Source organism: Silurus aristotelis (assembly GCF_946808225.1).
Source record: "Silurus aristotelis genome assembly, chromosome: 2".
Lineage (NCBI taxonomy): Eukaryota > Metazoa > Chordata > Actinopteri > Siluriformes > Siluridae > Silurus > Silurus aristotelis.
In genome coordinates this window covers 28214062-28236841 of record NC_139575.1, presented here as the reverse complement: position 1 = coordinate 28236841, position 22780 = coordinate 28214062, and the positions used below count along the sequence as shown (strand labels likewise).

Below are 22780 nucleotides of genomic sequence, written 5' to 3'. Positions count from 1 at the left end.
TCAGTGCTCACCAATTACTTTTCACTGAGACTAAGAGCTGTGACATATTGCTGCCAAAATGACATCACTTACACTGACATGTATGCCAAGGTAATCATTTCACTTTGTGTTTTAGTCAATATTGGTCACACTCTCCATTTTTCCTCTTGTCATACATGAAATTAATAACTCCATGACTACATGTTTACTGATAGTGCAAAATTGATTTTCGAGCTTTAATAGCACTTGGTTTGACATGAATTAATATGTAGTTGTGAAAAATATTTGACTTTTGAAATTGAGTTTATATCTGAAGTGCTCTTGTTTTACGGAATATTTAAGTACAGTGAAGGCATAAGGAAGGAGCAATGCAGGAAGGCACCTGTCTCTGATAGCATAAAACTTAAGGTTATGAGATATAATTATCTTGCATTAACGTTCTTTCAACCGGTGCGATAGTTACTTCCTGAAACGCCTTTTCCCCTCCTCTGATTCACAACACACACGGTGCCGAGCACTTTCATTCATATTTAATGCTGCATAATACATCTCCAAAGCAGAGACAAGACAGGAATCAGATCCGGGGTCCCCAAGGCTCCCACATGCTGTGGTTGTGACAGTATACTCCGATCTTATCTCATTAGGAGTTAAAACACTTGCCTTATTTGCTAAAATTTTCTAGCCATGCCGCATTTGCTCCTAACAAACGCCATAAAATCAGCCGGAATGTTTGCGGTTTCATATAATGAGATCATAGTGTGGAAGTATTCTATTTTGTAATTTATATTGAACAGAATGAGGAGAAGAGTGCAGGGCTGATAGCATGCAAAACGGCTTCAAATAATGAGAACGGGGATAGAAATCTTATAAGTGCCAACTGTAATCATTTGTATGCATCAAACCAAACCTTTCACCAGCAGCGTCCCTGAGCTGCTTGCTACGCCGAACTGGTTGCGCGCCACGCATGTGTAGAGGCCGGCATCTGATTTCATGGCATTGGATATTCGCAGACTTCCGCTCTCCAGAACAGTCATTCTGCAAAATAAGATATCATTTATCAAAATTGTAAATACACAACCACAAAAGAAAGAGTTCTGTTTAATTTTTCATGTTATCTCTTTTCACTAATGGAAGTAAAAAAAAAAAGAAAGCAAAAATAATGATAGCTCATAACTTTACAGTAGAGGGCAGTACTGTATAATATAGTGCTTGACTCATTAGCAGATGCAACTCATCAATAGTTGACAGGTTAAATGAAATATATGGACTCACAATTGTATTAAAGTAATTAAGCAAATGTGTAAGCTTCAGCTATATTTTATTGACATTCACAATTTAATCAGTTGAAAGTGGAGGTGCCTTATTTTGAATAACGCAACGGAAGACTAGGGAAATGTATTTATAGTGTCAGGTGGAAAATGGAAACTCCATTTCCTATCAGACATAAAAGCTTTCAAACATGGCTGCCCTGGACTCCAACTCCCAACACACCCTCAGACTAATCAGTCACACCCTAACCCTAACCCTCATAACAGCAACAGTTTAAAAGAACGCTGATTCATTCATTTCACAGTAAAGTTATACATTAAGTTGGCCCTGTTCCCTGCTGTTTAACAAGCCTTTGTTCTGGGATTTGTTTTCCCAGTTTTTGACCTTGTTTTGGTTCGTGTTCTTGTTGTTTTTGCCCAGTTTAAGTTGTTTATTAATCGACCCACAATTGTTTTATGTTTATGATATTTGGATTATCATTCGATTTGTTTTCCTGCTTTAAATCTGCCATCTTCATTATTACATTACATACATAATAAACACAAAAAAGAATAATTTCACACACAAAAAATGCACAAGAGTATGCAAGGTGATTTTTAAATAAATGCTGTACAAACATATGACCTTGACACTCAATAAGACATCGATAATTCACGACTTTTCATTTTGAGCCTGACTAAGAGTAACTTGCGGAGAATTTGATATTTCGTGAGAAGCCGCGAGTGACTCGGGAGTTCGAAGTAACATTAACCATAAAACAGGACCATGAAACAGGAACCATAAAATGGAGAGATTTTTTGTTATTCGCGAGGGGTCATAAAACGTATCTCCTGTGAGTATCGAGGTTGCACTGTATATATTTATGTATATTATGTATAAACACTGTTAGCATGTTGGAATTTAATAGTATTCAATCTAATAATATATCAATGTAAAATATTGTAGTATGTGATCAAATAAAAGTTTCTGTTGATTGACTGTATTTTAGGCATTAATTAATATGAATTAATTACTTGATTGATTGCCGTTCAGTATAGACCATGACCACTTCCTGTTTTAGCTGCAAGCTGATAGGAATATTGTATTCTAAGCACTAATTTTGTCTCTGCATTACACCCTCCTTACTGCACAGGCATTAGGTTGCCCCCTTAGTGTGCATCAGTATCATTTCTAACTATGACAGAATGCTAGAAAAATATTAAAGATACTCTGCGAGGTTTGGAGCTTTCTTGTCCCTACTAAACTCTGAACCCGGTTTCTTATAACAAAACTCAATAACATTGTGGCACAGTGAAAGATAAAATATATAGCTGTCCCGATATATAAAGTGTTCCTGCAATCCAATGAGACTTTGCTAGAATGCTTACCATTTGTCACACATAGACACAAAGGTGCAAAACTGGATTAAGGCCCTTCTCCTCAGTGAACAGTGAACAGTTTTCAAAATTAGTTTAATGACAAATTTTATGATCTTGTAATGTGAGAAATGGTGTGGAATGAAACAAGGTTCATTAGCTCTATCCATAATAACTTGTCTTCAATACCTACAGAAGTCATCCAACTGTCAATCAAACCTATTTGCACATTCCTTATAAATATATTCATGATCTTATCAATATGTCCTGCTTTAAATGTTTGGAAAATAAACCAACATTTATTTTACATTTGCATTTATATTTTTGGGCTTTTAAATTACATTACAATGCATATACTGACATTTTTCCCAAAATAACTGGAAATCGTCTATTAATCACATTGTCTATTTTACACAAAATGTTATGTTCATCACTATTTAAATAATAGTTTAAATACTGTTACTTAGAGCAACTGTAAGGTTATGTTTAAATGGAAGCTGGTAAAAAAACAACAACATTGTACTCTGTGATTTTGTGATTTATGTGCATCAGTACAATTCCATATGTGGATCTTACACAAATCCAAACAAATGTATGTACTTTAAATATGTAAACAATGTGTAACTATTTATGTTTTAGCGTGACATACAATAATTTATTCATCTTCAGTATTCACTTGATTTTGGTTACCGCACTGAGTAAGAGAATTCACTCCAAAGTCCATCTAATGGCAGCATTTACAAACAAATGATGGGCTATTAACCATTGCCAATATGTTCTCCTGCCTGTTTTTGGACAGGGGGAATATACTGGAGGATCCAGATAAAACCCAGGAAAAACACAGGAAAGTCCACACAAACAGAAACTTAAGCCTGAGCTCATGATTTAACAGAACTCTGGAATTCTAAAGCAGCAATTCTACCCACTGTGAAACCATGCCACCTACTCAAAACCAGCTTTTGTACTACTATAGTAGCATTTGTACTACTGTCAACATATTTTGAAACAACTGTACTATACAAAATATCAGTGACTATAGTATTTTTTTTAAACCTGACATCAATGTTATAGCACAAGTATATATTTTTAATTTAGATTACAAGCAATTCTGTAAGTCACGCTGAATAAGGCCATCTGCCAAATTTTGTAAATGTACACATAAATGTAATAATTTAAGATGCTGAATCTGAATGCATCTTACTGTGGCACCTGTAAAAAAAAACCAAAGTAAAAATAAATAAATAAAGAGCAATAGCATTGCTGTTTGTAGATCATTTGATGGCCGTTTTTCACTCCACGCTCCCCTTCTTTCACAACTGCTAGGAGTAAATTAAAGCTATAAACCTGTGTTCCTTCTCACCTTTGTTCAGATGACCACTGTCTTTCCATTCTGTAGCCACCCCCACCCACTCAAAAGTTTTTTCCCCCCATCAGATATTTTCCACTTGCTTTAATAGCAATCAAGGCTCCATATGACCTTGGATTTTCTAAACACAAGAGGTTTTAGGTGTAGGAGAAAGAAATCTATTTGCATTAAGATTTGCAATCCTTACATTAATGGCCTAGACTTAATTTTTCAACAATTCATCAAAATGAAATGCAACTATATTATATTAATCTTGTTTATTAGCAATATAAACAATATTCATGAGCCACACTATAATCATGCTTCCCCATGCTAACAGATATTCCTGACAGTAGGTGAAAGTGGGTATAAAACAAAGATGAAAGATTTAGGTCATGTAACACGAAATACTTTTTCCTTAATTACACAGACCATATATATGCATTTATTTAAACTAATACAACCCTGTGGAAAGCTCTGTTCTGAATGGTTGAAATGTTATTTATTTACTGTAACAGTACAGTATAGGCAGTAATCTAAGGTTTATATTAATATGTACTTTCTAATAATGTTACAGCCCATTCATAGGGATTTGTCTGGTGGACGCTTATCATAATCTAAATGTGCACTGTGATTTTACTAAATGTCCATAGAATATTCAGTATAATCACACAATTGGGAGTGTTGTGCTTTCATACAACAGCTCTATAAAGAACAAATTAATATCAAGCATGTGAAATTGTAGCCACAGTATGGCCAAATGTTCGGTTTAATTGTAAACCTTTTAGCAAAAATTGATCCAGGAAAAAACACATTTTATAGCACATTTCTATCTTTTCCAACTTCAACTGGCAAAATTCCATATTTTAAGCCAAAAGTATCGCATGCCATATATCCATGATGATGATGTGTCTAACACTACTCTAGTAACCGTAGAAAGTGGAGTTTTACATGCCGAACATGTAAATTTGAAACAATACACACAGTTAAACATCCCTTTATGGCTTGAAAAAAATATATAAAAATACACCTAGTCTTTTATAGTTTCTAAGGTAAATGCATTTCCCTTTCGTTTATGCAGCAAAAACACATTTAAGAATTGGATATTGAATGACAAAACGAATTCTGTGGACAGATGAGTCCAGTTTTTAAATTTTTGGCTCTAACGGTATGTAAGAACAGGAGAGAAGATGTGATCAGACTGCCTCAAAACCACAGTCAAACACTGAGGTGGAAGCTTAATGATTTGGAGCAGGGAAGGTTTGAGACTTATTCCAGATGACAGGAATACTGAACCATAACTATTATTATAATAAATATAACCTCAGATGAACAAAACATGACAAAATACAATGTCTCATTATTATTTTTTTTTATAAAGATTAAGCTGACATGCATAAACCATGCATGCAAAACTAAATACACCTTATGACTTAATAGCTCGTAGAACCACCTTTAGCAGCAATATCTTGAAATAATCTTATTAGCATAACGTCATTGTGAAGGAATTTTGGCTTTGTTTACAGTTTTTCTTGCAGGTCTGCAGGGCATTTGTATATGCGCAGGTTATAGCTCACAGCATTTCAGTCTGGTTGAGGTTTGGATATTGACTGGGCCGTTGTAACACTTGGATTCTGTTCTTTTCAGCAATTCTGTTGTAGATTGGCTGGTGCGTGTGGGATAATGTCCTGTTACATGACCCAATTCCGGCCAAGCTTTAGCGATTGGACAGATGGCCTCAGATCTAACTTCAGAAAAGTTTGGTATACAAAGTGCTGATTTGCCGCTTTTGGCTTTCCCCAATGTCTAGCTGTGCATTATCGGCAAACATATCCAAACAATGTTTATTCTTTAAATATATATATATATATATATATATTTAAAGAAGCATTTGTTACATGTCTTTCCTCAGAAATGAAGCCTCAAACTTGCAAGGAACCTCCAATAAGCTTCACTTGTTCCTGAAAACACTCATTAATGTACTGCTCTCCAGCCCTTCAACAAACTTGCTTTCTACTTCAGCCAAAAATTACAATTTTTGACTCGTCAGGCCAGAGCACCTGCTACCATTTTTCTGCACCCCAGTTGCTATGTTTTCATGCATAATTGAATTGATTATCCTTGTTTCCATGGCTAGACTTCTCCGAACAGTAGATGGGTGTACCTGGGTGTACCTGGTGTACCTTTCTGCCAGATTTCTGCTAGTTTACTGATAGCACTGCTGGACAAATTCCTATGTTGAAAGGAAGTAAGCATCATGTGTATTACATCTGCTGCACAACGTTTCCTTGGCTGACCACTGCTCAAAAGTATACAACATTGCACATTTCTTTGTGTTTCTTCAAAATAGCTTGGACTGCATATCCTAAAACAGCAGTCTTCTTTGAAAGCTTTGCCTGGGAGAGTCCCTACATGAAGATCTTCAAGAGCACCAAATTTCTTGGTGTTCATCTGGTGGAGAACTTCACATGGTCACTCAAACAAGGGTTTCATCAGAGTCTCTACTTCCAGAGAAGGCTGAAGGAAGCCCATCTCCCTCCCCCCATCCTGACCATGTTCTACAGAGGGACCATCGAGAGCATCTTGAGCAGCTGCATCACTGTCTTTGTTTGGCAACTGCACCATCTTGGATCACAAGACCCTACAGAGGATAGTGAGGACGGCTGAGAAAATCATTGGAGTCTCCATCACGGACATTTACACAACACGCTGCATCCGCAAAGCCAACAGCATTGTGGACGACCCCACACACCCCTTAAACACACTTTTCACTCTCCTACCACCAGGAAAGAGGTTCCGAAGCATTTGGGCCTCACATCCAGACTATGAAACAGTTTTTCCCCTCAAGCCATCAGGCTCCTCAACACACAGAACTGATCTAAAACTCACACGCACACACTCACTTAGCTGTGTGTTACTAAGCTGCAACAACTCTGAACTCAGCACCACCCATATTATATTATTTTATTATTACATAACTGTTTACATGCTGTTTTCTTGCACATCCATTTGACTGCTGCTATTGCTGTTTTGCACAGCATTTTGTGTTTATTTACAAGTACACTCCTATATACAGTTTTCTTTTGCACACTGTACTGTATAACATACAGTGGGTTCACTGGTGGCATTATTTTGTGTCTTGTGTTGTATGTTTGCACCAGGTTGCACACGAAGCACTTTATGTGGATAGGAAAACGCCCAGTACTGTGTCAGATATATATAGCTGAAATGCTAAAAAAAATTCTTGACTTGACATATGAAATTAATGATCATGTACACCTGCTTGGTGTAATTGGTTAATCATAAATGTGACACTGATACTACAAAACCCCTGACTTTTTTAAGTGTACAAAGTGTGCAATTGAAGTCACAAGAAATATTGCTTTGATATAGATATTCTTCTTCTGTTTGCTAACTTTGCATTTTGAAAATGCATAAAGAAAATAAATAAAATATTGCACAATACTCTATGTCATATGTTGTTTATCTGAGGTTGACCTGCTAAGGACTAGATTATATTAATGATGTCCTCTCATATGTCAATCATAGAAATTCATAGTAATTCATTAAATCATACAATTCAGAGATGTACTGTTTTATTTATATAAAACAGCATGCTTCATCATGTTCTTGTTACCTTTCTGTAAACTAAAAAAAAAAATACTGAATATGTGAAATATGAAATATGTAATATGAAATATGTAATATGAAATATATAAAATATTCATTAAAAAAAATCTACTTCACAAACTGTTTCATGGTAGAATCAGTAATTGTTAAAAAAGAGGCAGAGTCTCTAAGCATTCTGCTCCAACATAGACTGTAGAAGAACATGCTATGGAGTAAGATTTTCCCATTCACCAGAATAAGGCCTAGAAAGCAGTAATGTTTTAGAGAGGCACACACACATATGGCCAAGTCTATATTGAATTGTTGAATTATTAATGCATCTTCCTCCACAGTAACACAATGACCCCAAGTACCATTTTCTGGATTATGCTGGCTTACGGGCACATGTATAACATATTTTAGTAGATACCCACACATGGCCCGAACATGTTGTGTAGTGTAAAACACACACACACACACACACACACACACACACACACACACACACACACACACACACACACATTTCCTGAATAGCGATATTCTCTTCTTTTGGTGACCCAAAAATAAGTGTGGTGTCAGAAGAAACTTCCCCACTGTGAAGTGAAATTGCAGAAGCTTAAGGGGCTATTCCTGTAATTGCCCCTTCAGTTTTCTGACTAAATTTTGAAAAAACTGAATCTTATCCCATGCAAAAAAAAAAAAAGAAGAAGAAAAAAAAAAAAGAAATCCCATTTACTTTCATTGATCCAAAACAACTTTTAAGTGAGGATTCTCCTGGAGGGAACTCTGGCACAGAACCTTAACTGCTGAGCTATTATGGCCCCTGATATGAAATGAGTAAATGGTAATTTGTTTCTGATGGCTAGCTTCCTAAAATTAGATTGCAAGTGAAATAATAAAACTATCATCAGCCCTACATCTTTGAAAAGGGGCTTGCCCTGAGGGGTTGTATCGTTTAGAAACTTTCGAAAGCTCTTATGCCTGCCACTCACTTGTAATATCTCATCCATCCATCCATCTTCTCCCGCTTATCCGATGCCGGGTTGTAATATCTATTCCACTTAATATAACCTATAAAAGCAAATCCAATTCAGAACTGACATACATCTTCAATATGATTTGAGTCTAAAACACCAGTTCAGAGTGTGAATCTACATGCTAATTTCATTATAATTTCATCAGCTATGATGAGATCATTGGAAAACATGACAGCCTATATCATAATTAGCAGAACTTGCATGCTACTTATATTATGTACCTGCTAGTAATCTTAAGATTTTTGCTGCTAAAGTCTTTTTTAGTGGAGCAAACAACACACCATCATGGAAATCACACCTAATTTCTGGATCAAAATAAATATTTGCTGTACCTTAATTGTACAGAAATTATTAAGAAGGTGCTAAAATTAAATTTGTTGCCTCTATGCTACAGCTAACTGCACATGCTCTCTGGTTTTACTTCCTTCTATAAGCACCTGAGGCTGTTATTCATGTGAATATGTACAGACATACATGGTCTATCTGAATCCATAGTCTTAGTCCTTGAGTGCACAATGTACATATTCATGTGCTATTTTAGAATATGAATTCTTATGTTACAAAATGTCTGTTTTCGGTGTAGCTGCAGGTGATTTAAACAACTTTAAACAACCTGAATTGATGTGTTTCAGTTTTGTTAATTCAGATTTTTTTGTGTGTCAAAAGCAAGGTGGAAATAAACACATGTAGAGAAATGGTCATAACTAAATTGTTTACATCATTATTTAAGCCTCTAAAATAACTAGGAAATTATACACAATCACACGACAATTGTGAGATAACTGCACATGTGTGATAAGATTTGGTTTGCTACATTTAATATGAGTTGAAGCAAATAATGCTAAGTTCACTGCCATAGTCTGATACATTATAATCACATTTTGAGATACTGTAGTAAACACATATTTGGCAAAGTAATTGCAAAAAAAAAAAAAAAAAGTGTTAAATGGCATCAGACATTCTGCTTGGTCTTTTTCCAATCTTAAACTGTTTAGTTGCGAGTCTTTGACTACTGTCGCCTCAGATTTTTGTTCTTGGCTAAAAAAGATTGGAACCCAATGTGGTCTTCTGATGTAGTAGCCCATCTGCTGTGTTATGCATGCTTTTCTGCTCACCATAGAGTAGTTATCTGAGTTGCTGTGCATTTTCTGTCAGCTTAATCATAGCTGGCCAATATTAAATTTCCCTCTTTTATCATTTCTCTGTCATTTTTTTCTTCTTCTTCTTTTTTGGGCACCATTCTGTGTAAACACTACAGACAGACGTGCATGAAAATCAGAGAATACTAGGAGGTGTACAGGTGTTCCTTTTAAAGTGTCTGGTAACTGTACATACAGTATGACTACAAATTAATAATTCATATGAGTCATTTCTGTAGTGGTTATATTTTTTTTGCACATGATGGTAATCGGAGGTGACAGCACTCATCTTGAGAGATACAGTACTACAGAGTCATAGGTACTATGGTGTAACATAGTAGATAAGATGTATAAATCAGTGCTCCGATTAAATGGAATCGGCATGGAATTGGCAATACGTTCATTGCTTTTTTAAAATAATTTTTATTTGCATGATATCCTGCACTGGGATGTCTTTCTTTTTCTTTTTCTTTTTTTTTCTATACAGACCACTACCACATCAAGAAAACACTGCCAACAATGATTTACAAAATATGCACACAGGCTTAGAAAATGGGTCAATCCTGTCCTTCCTCTTACTCTTAAATCAATAAATAGTAGTTACTGTTATAGTCCCTTTTGAAAGTATTGGAATAGCAGGCCAATTCTATTATTTGCCCTATATGAGTTCGAGATACAAACCTGCATATGAACCAATAGAGCAAAATGTCAGCTTCCTGATATGTAACTCCAGATGTGTTAACAACTTAAAACATGCCATTTTTAGTTTGAACCCTATTTTTTATTTAGAATGTAATGTGACTCACAGGTGTGACTTGTTGCCCAGGTATTCTATGTGAGACTGACTGTTTTAAACAATTAAAAGCTCCAAATGTCTACTCTTGATTTCAGCCCTGGGTTTCACCTGTGAAGAGTTGTTTGTTGTTAAATATATTAAATCAACATGAAGACCAGAAAACTGTCTGCACAAGACAAGCAAACCATTCTGAAACCGAGCGAGAAAAAAAAATCAATCATTGAACATACAGCAATTTGGAATGTCCTGAAAAAGAAAGAAACCACTGGTATAGTAACAAACAGACATTCAAAAGGTCAGCTAAGAAGAATAACACTAACTGAGGATGGAACAAAAGAATTGTCTTTGTCATTCCAATGCATTTGGAGGAGACTGTAGCAGTTTCATGAATAGATTTTAAGGAGACTGGAGTAGCCAGGTCGGCTATTTTCTAGGACGGACACAAAAGAAAAGTAAAAAAGGGAAGCACAGCAGCTACCCATCAACACATTCCTAACCAATATGAAGGTCAGGGAAGCATGTACAAGTTTTTCTGTCATGTTTTTTAAACAATGATCCACCATATTGCATATAGATTTTATACTGAATATCTTTGTTTTTGTATTTCCAGAGTTTAGAACAAGGTTCTATTCGGCAATGCTTTAGGATCTTTGATGTTTTTTTCTTTGTAGCTACGCTGCTGAATAGTGCATAACTGATAATTATAATTGTGTATCATCAGCTTACATGAGAAAGACTATTATTAAGCTTGCAAATTACCAATGGGGCTTTGAGGAAGCTCCATTGATGCGGCAGTGTTAAATAAGAATCCAGTATTACTCTTGAGTTAGCTGAAACAAGAGCATGATGATACTTAATGGAACTAGTTATATATTCATAAACAAATGTATCTGTCATCTTTGTGCATACTATGAAGACACTTATTTGTAAGTAACTACAGGACATTCAAAGAATTTTAATAGTTGTTTGTTACGTGTCTGCTGTTGTTTTTCTACTGCTTCCCCCCTCCCCCCCTTTTGTTGGCTCTGTCTTTAGCTCTTTACTATCTATAGGTGGAGCCACCTGGTAATTATAATGGAGGCTTGGAAAAAAGGACAAATGATGAGCAAGAGCCCGACCAGAGGAGGCGGAGCCTTCCGTTCACCCACTGTATTTTCTGGTAGCATAGCCTAGAGGAGTCAGCTAGTCTGTTGCTGTTTGTTAGTTAGGTTAAGCTTCCAAAATACAGCCTAGAGTAGACCTTTTTCTTATGTTTATTACTTTGGCACTGTCCATGTTCTTTTGCCAGTGTGAGTCTAGTCTTCTTGACTCTGTGAAACACTCTGGGAAACTGTTTGTTACCTTACTGCACTTGACCATTAAAACAATAACTACTCTAAAATCTGGTCCTGCTTTTTGTCCAAACAACCCATAACAACTAAATGGTTATTGTTCCCACACTCCTCTAGGCCTAGCCAAGGTGGGAACATAACATTGTTTTTTCTATGAAATATTGGAATGCTGTTTAAGATTTTAGAGCTATGTTTACCCCTTCAAACATTTGATCAAGCTGGGCTCAAGTTACACTGCATAGTTCTTTCAGGTCTAGAAGGTTATCTATGAGTGCTTTAACTGCAAGAGGTGTGAACACACACTTCCGACATAGGTAGGATTGGAGCCGAAGTTCATACTTATCTGAAATTCAAAACAGATCAAACAGCTATCAGATTCAGGTGAGCTCAAGGGGACGCCAAGTCCCTCGCTAACATCGATGCCAAAAAGCAAGATAAGATTGAGGCCAAGATTATATTTGTAAATTGGGTCTAGGAGTAACAGTAAAATTTACACAGATGTCTTCCTTAAAAGTTGCTGTTCTTTTCCATGTTTTGAAAAATGATGACAAGATTTTATGAGAAGATAAGAATTCAAAAAATTACTAAAGCTGTTCAGTGTGTTATATAAGTTGGTACAGTACAAGTGTGAATGAATTTTGTTGCTGAGATATAGCAAATCTATGTCTTAGAAACAAGAATTTTAATGTTCCATGTGCTTATATAAAAACTTTTTTTTTCTATTTCTGTCTTGTTATTGGTTAATTGCCCAATGGGATTATGACACAATACTGCCATGTTCCTCTTAATACTACCCCTGTGTTTCTGCTTCATTTACTATATTTGCTGTTATTTTTCTGTCAGTGTCTTTAAAGTGAACATTAATGATGCTTAAATGAATATAGGGAAAAAAATTGAGAAACCTGAAGGACAAATCGGCATCTCGCTGCACTAGCAAATGCAAACAGTGCTGCCAGAAACACCATATTATTACAAAATAGAAATGTATCACAGTAGTGAATGCAAGTGGCACATTGCATCTCATTCATGTTCAGGTGTTTTTTCTTCCACTCTAGATTGATTTGTTGTTATATGTACCCCCTTGTGTCTCTGTTGGTGAAGTGTTGAATAAATATATCTAGACTGCAACTCTGCTCACTCTTAGTCTTCTTTTGTATCTTGCTTATTGTTTTGCTTAATTTTTGGGGTTCTGGAAGTGGAATCAGGTGTTTCATGTTTTTGGTTGAAATGAAAGCCTGCAGCCACATCAACTCTTTGGTGTATAAAAATGTAAACCCTAACTTTAAGACTAAAACATCAAACACCACTAACACCAAACATCGCCAACACAAGGTGACATGTCTAATTGTAACACATCTACACCGATCAGGCAAAAAGCTATGACCACCTGCCTAATATTGACTGGTCTGTAGCTATGCATCCCCGTATGAAACAAACTGCAATGCAAACAAACTCACCTGTTGAATCAGACCACACAAGTCAGCCTTTACTCCCTATGTGCACCAATGGGGCTTGGCTGCCCATGACCCTGTTGCTGGTTCACCAATGGTTCTTACTTTTGATCGATATCGACCACTGCAAAAGCGGCAGTTTTGGAGATGCTCTGACCCAGTTGTCCAGCCATCAAAATATATTCCTTGTCAAACTTGCTTAAATCCTTACGCTTGCCCATTTTTTTTTTGTTTCAAACACATCAATTTTGGGGACAAAATGTTCACTTGCTGTCTAATATATCCCACCCACCAACAGCTGCCATGATGAACAGATAATCAGTGCTATTTACTTCACCTGTCATAATGTTATAATGTCATAATGTTATGTCTGATCAGTGTAGACATAAATATCAGTAAATTACAATCGATTGTCCGATATGCATGTTTGATTTCATGTTTTGAATTGATGACCTATAAATGAAGGATAGAATGACCTATGACCTATGAATGAAGGATAGAAGGAACAAAGAGATTTGTTTGTATGCTGAAATTATGCTGAAATAATAGAACAGTTAAATAGAGCATATTTTTGGTAAATGAAATATTAAATGTAAAACACACACACTTGCATACATACAGTATCTGTACTACCCAAATAAGGTCTAACAAATGTAAACTATTTAATAAAATTTTATTTTATCAATTAAATTTTTTGCCAACTTAATTTACTCACTTACTTAATTTAATACATTTTATATTTTGCATTTCCTCCTTCTAGCCGTGCTGAAATTCAACCAAACTGTAACTATATATATATATATATATATATATATATATATATATATATATATATATATATATATATATATATATATATATATATATTCATTCATTCATTTTCTCCCGCTTATCCGTAATTCGGGTCGCGGGGGCAGCAGTCTAAGCATATATATATATATATATATATATTTATTCTCACACAAATACATTCACACAAATTAAAGATTTTTTGCCTCAATGTGGCTAGTTAAGTGAAGGTTACCAAAATTCCATTTGATAATAAAAGTCTAAAATTAAAAGATTAGTGAAAAAGAAATTGATTTATGCTGCTAAAAAGTACAGTGACTGCTTCATAAAGCTTTTGTTTGCAGAATAGTTTTGAGTAAATAATTTAACCAGGTAACGAAAATCCTTAGGATTTCAGCCATTACACAGATGGCTATGTTTTGTGCACCTGCTTTACTTTTGCCTATCTGTAACCTCAAGGTTAACTCCCCAATTATAGTCACATAAGATTATTTAGTTTCTTATAACACACACAAAAAAAACCCCAACAACCAAATCACTTGGTTGTAAAACTAAAGAAGGAAAGAACTGTTCCCCTCTTGACAGTTCTCCAATAGCCAGGTAATTGATATTGATTTTTTTAGTCTTTATCAGGCTGTCTCAGTGCCTCGTACACCCTAACATTCATTACATAACATATCTGACAAGCACATAACAATATGTCAGAGTCTGCTTCTCAATAGACTTAATTGGTTAAAAGAATCCATCTATGCTTATTTGGGAGCCTGTGGAAGTATTATAGGTAACTTCTTCAAAGACATCCTCTAAATTAAATTCAGCAGCATATATGAAATTTAACCTCAGCGCAGCAACAAACATTGTTTAGGAATTCAATAATATCACCATTTGACAAAAGCACAAATGACAAAATGTCTCTGCCTTACTTGCTAAAATATATATTTTTTTCAGGTTGTTTGCAGGACAGGATAGATTTCTCAGCCAAAGCTTGTTCACTTTACATTTGAGACAAAATCATATATACAGTGGAACCCGATTATGTCGAGGTCCTAGGGGGTCGCCAAAAAGCATTGAGGTAACCGATGATCGGGATAAACGAAAATCAAAATGGCGGCAGTATATGAACGTGCTTGAAATTTCTTCATGTACATGATGTGCGTTAATAAATGAGAATGTGCATGCACGTGTTTTTGAAGGTTTTTTTTACACAACAGTGTTGCCGCGATTTGTTTGATGAAGGCATGCTATAAAAATACATACAGTACAAGTTTATCTGTCAGGAATCCACCTGCCACGCCCCCTTTGGCCCCCTTCGGCGTGGCAGGTGGATATATATATATATATATATATATATATATATATATATATATATATATACACACACACAGTACAGACCAAAAGTTTGGACACACCTGCTCATTCAAAGAGTTTTCTTTATTTTCATGACTATGAAAATTGTAGAGTCACACTGAAGGGATCAAAACTATGAATTAACATAACATTATGTATGTTATATACATAACAAAAAAGTGAACTGAAAATTTGTCATATTGTAGGTTCTTCAAAGTAGGCATTAAGAGAATGCCAAGAGTGTGCAAAGCAGTAATCTAAGCAAAAGGTGGCTACTTTGAAGAACCTACAATATGACATATTTTTAGTTGTTTCACACTTTTTTGTTATGTATATAATTTCACATGTGTTAATTCATAGTTTTGATGCCTTCAGTGTGACTCTTCAATTTTCATAGTCATGAAAATAAAGAAAACTCTTTGAATGAGAAGGTGTGTCCAAACTTTTGGTCTGTACTGTGTATATATATATATATATATATATATATATATATATATATATATATATATATATATATATATATATATATATATATATATATATATACAGTGAGAAAAATAAGTATTTGAACACCCTGCTATTTTGCAAGTTCTCCCACTTAGAAATCATGGAGGGGTCTGAAATTGTCATCATAGGTGCATGTCCACTGTGAGAGACATAATCTAAAAAAAAAAAATCCAGAAATCACAATGTATGATTTTTTAACTATTTATTTGTATGATACAGCTGCAAATAAGTATTTGAACACCTGAGAAAGTCAATGTTAATATTTGGTACAGTAGCCTTTGTTTGCAATTAGAGAGGTCAAACGTTCCCTGTAGTTTTTCAACAGGTTTGCACACACTGCAGGAGGGATTTTGGCCCACTCCTCCACACAGATCTTCTCTAGATCAGTCAGGTTTCTGGCCTGTCGCTGAGAAACAGGGAGTTTGAGCTCCCTCCAAAGATTCTCTATTGGGTTTAGGTCTGGAGACTGGCTAGGCCATGCCAGAACCTTGATATGCTTCTTACAGAGCCACTCCTTGGTTATCCTGGCTGTGTGCTTCGGGTCATTGTCATGTTGGAAGACCCAGCCTCGACCCATCTTCAATGCTCTAACTGAGGGAAGGAAGTTGTTCCCCAAAATCTCGCAATACATGGACCCGGTCATCCTCTCCTTAATACAGTGCAGTCGCCCTGTCCCATGTGCAGAAAAACACCCCCAAAGCATGATGCTACCACCCCCATGCTTCACAGTAGGGATGGTGTTCTTGGGATGGTACTCATTCTTCTTCTTCCTCCAAACACGTTTAGTGGAATTATGACCCAAAAGTTCTATTTTGGTCTCATTTGACCACATGACTTTCTCCCATGACTCCTCTGGATCATCCAAATGGTCATTGGCAAACTTAAGACGTGCCTGGACATGTGCTGGTTTAAGCAGGGGAACCTTCCGTGCCATGCATGATTTCAAACCATGACGTCTTAGTGTATTACCAACAGTAACCTTGGAAACAGTGGTCCCAGCTCTTTTCAGGTCATTGACCAGCTCCTCCCGTGTAGTTCTGGGCTGATTTCTCACCTTCCTTAGAATCATTGAGACCCCACGAGGTGAGATCTTGCATGGAGCCCCAGTCCGAGGGAGATTGACAGTCATGTTTGGCCTCTTTCATTTTCTAATGATTGCTCCAACAGTGGACCTTTTTTCACCAAGCTGCTTGGCAATTTCCCCGTAGCCCTTTCCAGCCTTGTGGAGGTGTACAATTTTGTCTCTAGTGTCTTTGGACAGCTCTTTGGTCTTGGCCATGTTAGTAGTTGGATTCTTACTGATTGTATGGGGTGGACAGGTGTCTTTATGCAGCTAACGACCTCAAACAGGTGCATCTAATTTAGGATAATAAATGTAGTGGAGATGGACATTTTAAAGGCAGACTAACAGGTCTTTGAGGGTCAGAATTCTAGCTGATAGACAGGTGTTCAAATACTTATTTGCAGCTGCATCATACAAATAAATAGTTTAAAAATCATATATTGGGATTTCTGTTTTTTTTTTTAGATTATGTCTCTCACAGTGGACATGCACCTACGATGACAATTTCAGACCCCTTCATGATTTCTAAGTGGGAGAACTTGCAAAATAGCAGGGTGTTCAAATACTTATTTTCCTCACTGTATATATATATATATATATATATATATATATATATATATATATATATATATATATATATATATATATATACAATTTGGAATAAACTGATATTGCGGTCTATACCAAAGTTTCTGCCAGGCTTTTCTAGTCACAGTGTCTGGGAATGATGCAGTTTACGGGACAAATAAGTATCATTCTGGTCATATGTGAATAGGTCCTGCTGTGAAACTATGCTAATTACTCATTAGTAATGAATAATTGTTAAGTAGTGTTTGTATGTAATTAACATTCAAATATAAAATGATCCAAAAGCTTATGGACACGACAAATACACGAAAAAAACATTACTTTATGACAATTATTAGAAAGTTTATGAAATAATAAACAATGTATGACACGTTTGTTAATAACATTTCAATTATTTTCATTTTAACTAGACTAGCAAATGTTATTTGTGCATTTATATTCTCAAATCTATGACATTTATTCTTTTCCAGCTAGACCATGATCATGTGTCTTCATGACCTCAACGAGGAATTGATTGTTTTGCCATTGTCTGGACAATTGCTGTATTGTAAACTCTATAACTGAATACTATATCTAGTATTATTATTATTTTTTTTGTGCATGTCAGCAGAAAGTTGTTTGTAGCAATTCCAGTTTGTACTTTAAAAGTATTAATTTACTTTATTTACTTTGAAATTCATATGGCCGTTAAGTGAACATCTTAACCAGACATTGCATCTGGCATGATCTAAATTTGGGCAAATGCTAATAAAAACCATGTCCTAAACATGTCTAAATATAGCTACAAAATAGGAGCTGCACTATTTGCTTGGCAGAAAGGTACACAGGGGATATTTCAAAGCTTGTGTAAGTGAGAGTTCATTCAAACATAACCAAGTAATTGCCTGATCAGGACTGAGATTAGCCTTAAATTAGATTAAATTGTGCTACTAGTATATTTTAGGAAATAAAACCAACAAAATATGTTGACAATCTCTACTCTTGCGATGTAGGTGAGCTGAGGATCAGAAACTGTACACTATCAGGATCAGAACTTACAGCCCGTGTTGAATGTAATGGCAATGGTATCCAAGCTGAAATAATATATTTAATAAAAAATAAATAAAAATAAAAATATATATATATATATTTGAGTACTAAACAGACATAGAAACATAATGTGTCACTGAGCCGTGCCCCTTTTTCACAGACATCTAAAGAGCTTTAAGGTCTTTGAATTGATTGGAAATATTTGATGATAAATACCAGGACACTTAGAATACACTCCGCTTAGAATTATATATATATATATATATATATATATATATATATATATATATATATATATATATATATATATATATATATATTTTTTTTTTTTTAATGTACAAATCCATTTATTACACTGAAAAATGCTGTTATTATTATCAATGCCACTTCATATAATATTAACAATTTATAACTTCATAAAATTAATAGAAAAGATCCTAACAGGTTTATAAACCATTTTTTGGTGCGTGTGTGTCTGTGTCTATGTATGTTTGCCAAAGCTTTATGGAACAAAATTAAAATGACATTTATGACATTTCATACACTCTGTATCGACCCATGGCTCAAAGCTTTTCTTTGGTGTTATGAGTTTCCATGGTTATACAGAAATCAGACTAAGCAGAGCAGTAATAAAAAGCTGAGGCCAACGAGCCAGACCTGGGAGCCTGAATTGCATCCAGTATTACTGCTTTTTAAAACAAATTTGTGCTTCCACCAAACACTTATTGTAAAATGAGACGGTTAGCTGTGTCAAAGTGAAAAATAAATTTATTTAGTTACATGAATGTAACATTTTGCGTTTCATGTTTTACACCTCCTGCCCCTTGGAAGGAAGTGCATACTGACCTGACACTTTCCCACAGCTAATTTTCTTAACACATTCCGTGCTGTTCAATTATTCAGTGCGCAAATTTAACATGTGAACTCCTGACTCAGACCATTCCACTCCTGTTCACGTCTTGACTTGATAAATTCCAAATAGTCTTTAAGACAGAATAATGTGAAGAACACAGCATTAATAGAGGTCTGACATGCTAAGGGAATTTATTATGCTTTCGTTCATTTATGTTTTCTTCGTATCGGAAAAACAGCCTTGTTGTTAATAATGCATAAAGGCAAAAGAAAAAAATAAGAGATAATTATACAGATGATGTCTTCAAATAGACGGTGGTGAAATAGTGAACTGAAGAGTGCATGCAGTTCATTACAGGTGGCAATCTCAATTAAGCCTTCTCATTTAGCTTACGTCTTTTCCCAGTTTCAGAAAGCAGAGGAAGAGTGCTTGTAATTAAAAGAGAGGAAAAGAGAGAGAGAGAGAGAGAGAGAGAGAGAGAGAGAGAGAGAGAGAGAGAGAGAGAGAGAGAGAGAGAGATCTCCCACTGATAATGATCTCTTTCTTTTCTCTCACTTCCTCTACACAGGAATTCTTCTAGGAATTAGAAACAACACATATGTGCTGCCTGAAATGTGCACAGGGACCAAGATGGATTACCAGTGCTGCGCTGGATGGTTCTAACTTTGAAAAATGATATCAACCCCAGGCTCCCCAAAGATAAATCTAATCTCACTACTTTTGTATCGTTACTAAAGTTCACATTTACCTAATCTGAGGAAACATTTTTTTTCCTCTCTTATACATTGAATTAATTTTTAACCAGGTAATGTTTTTTTTTTTTTTTTTTTTTTTTATTATTATATAGTTTACAAAGCATTGGCAAAAATGCTCCTGGTTAACACATATATTTTCATTTTCAGAAAGCAATTTTCCTGGTTCTAAAAACTGGCCTAACAAATGAGGTGCTCTTCCTTGCCCTTAATTAACGGCGGATATCAATCGTGTAAGTCAGTAAACATAACATTAGTAGTGGTCGATGTGCTGTCCACCGTTGTGATTGACCAATTGACTCCAGAGAAAAATCTATATGTATGGATCTTCTGTAGCACAGCCTTGCAACATGCCATATCAAATTACAACCTGCTGGTCAAAGAGCCTTTTCAGGATTATTTTGTGCAATGCAGCAGGCTGTTTTAGAAACAGAAGGTATGTTAGAAGAAAACTGGTAGCTTCAGGGCATGCTTCAGCCTTTCCCTTAACAGAAACTGCTCTCTTTCAAATGACATTCCAAAGACTAAACAGTCCAAATGTCCCTGGTGAAAGACGACGGTAGAAAAAAAAAAACCCTAACAACAACAAAGAAAATCAAGAAGGCCACATAGACATCTGTGCGTGTAAACGAATCCTCTCAAGGTGAGAATGTTTGGATGGCAATGAAGGTATGTGTATGCGCTTGCATTTGGGCAGCAGGTTGTCCCTCATTTTCTAATCTGACATGATGTTCTTTCATGAGTACACAAGAGATTCGGTCACCAGTTACAAGCAGATGTTCAATTACAAACTGTGCAAGGAATTTAAATGACTTGATGAGAAAAAAATTTAATATGGCATTTAGAACATGATGTATGGTGGATGCTGATATAATATGAGGCTAAAAATAACAGATTTTCATTGTGTTTTAACAAAGAAAAATTGGTATGAATATGCAGCAGCTTTCTGCGAGGACGATATATTTATTTACCTTTAATGGAAGGAAACTATGAAGAAAAAAAAGAATCCTTTAAGTGAAAGATCTTTAGGACAGGAGAAGGGGCATATTTTTTGTGTTATTAGTCTCAAATGAGAGAAACAAAAGAATACATTTTTATCATATATATATATATATATATATATATATATATATATATATATATATATATATATATATATATATATATATATATATATATATATATATATATATAATATATAACATATGTGGAGTATTCACTAATACTCCACATATACTATGACATTTTTCTTTAACATTAACCTTTATTATTTATCTAGAACATCACACTGTGTCATCTTTTATTCCTTACGTTTTACAAATGTAGGACAAAGGTCCAGTGTTTGTGAGACTGATAAAGTAGTGCAGTGCTGTTGGTCTGAATGGTTCCAAAATTCTTAAGAGAACAGAGAGCACAGTCTAGGCAGGTCAGGGAGCAACTATGATCGATTCTCTTGTGCAATCTCATGCAATACACACAGTCTCTTTGCTTAGCTCCACACAATTATGCTGTCTGGCTGTCTTTATCCTGATGCCGATTCTGATTGTGTAGTTACTATGTACTTGTCATGCTTGCACCTATAGACAAAATCCTTATTCTGTTTTACTACTGTGTGCTATTCGCAGTTTTCAATAACAGGCATTCCAGAATTTAGATCCCTAAAGAACAAATCACTGCTGACATCGTCAAGAATTGTCCTAATGACATCTTAAGAGCAAACCAGATAAAAAAAAAAAAATTGTCAGAAGGTGTTAATAATTTTTTTTTTTTACATTGTGATGTAGTTTTAGAGACTCTGCCTTTCACCCATATGCCTGCACACAGAGATAGCCACCACAAAATACACACCAGCTCATAGCATAGTACCTGTCTCACCACAGTTTGGTTTTGGTCATGTGATTTGTGTATATATTTTTCATTCATGTCATGTTTCCACCTCTTGTCCTGTCACTGTCTTGTCACTGTCTCTGTGTTCATGTGTAATCCCGTTCGCAGCTGGTCTCACTTCCGTGTTGATTTATGTGTATAGATAAACCACCGTTCATGCGTCTTGAGTTTAGTAAAGTAACTTGTCCTGTTCACTGCCAATTACTGAGACAATTTTGTTTCTCAATTCATGTTTTACTTCTTCCAATTTCTTGATATTGTATTGCTTCTCATTCACATACTTGCCTAGCCCTGTTCATGTTGTTTGCTAATCTCAAGCCTGTTTAACATTTACGTGTATGCCTTTAGTTTTTTTTGTTTCCATGTTTAGTATAATAAACGCTCTTAAACTGCATTTGTATCCTCTTCAGCGTTTTTGCATTCTATAAAATATATAACAATCAAATTCTTATTCTAATACATTTTCTTTTAATAGTAACAGCTCATTCACAGGGAAGTGTATGGCAAAAGCAGATAAAAAAATACAAAGCAACCTATTGTTAATTAGCTGCAGAAATGCAGAGACAGTGGATGTTGAACACCAATCAAAAAAATTATTCAGCCATTATTTTAAAGCAAAGCTGTTCCTTCATATTTCCCAACAGGGGAGAA

General features: G+C 35.3%; 1 protein-coding gene and 1 long non-coding RNA gene across 2 annotated transcripts in view; both read right to left on the bottom strand.

The window, feature by feature from the left end:
- The window catches only part of cntn4 (contactin 4), a 166482-nt gene that overhangs the window by 30111 nt on the left and 113591 nt on the right, over positions 1-22780 (bottom strand). Inside the window, exon 12 of the mRNA XM_083531988.1 lies at positions 887-1014. Within this exon, the coding sequence (XP_083388114.1) occupies positions 887-1014 (128 nt within the window). The remainder of the gene's footprint in view (positions 1-886; positions 1015-22780) is intronic.
- Positions 10157-13485, bottom strand: LOC310722466. Its single transcript, XR_014532382.1, has 2 exons — positions 13193-13485; positions 10157-13098 (listed from the first exon to the last, which is right to left on the bottom strand). It is a non-coding gene; the product is annotated as an uncharacterized lncRNA (long non-coding RNA).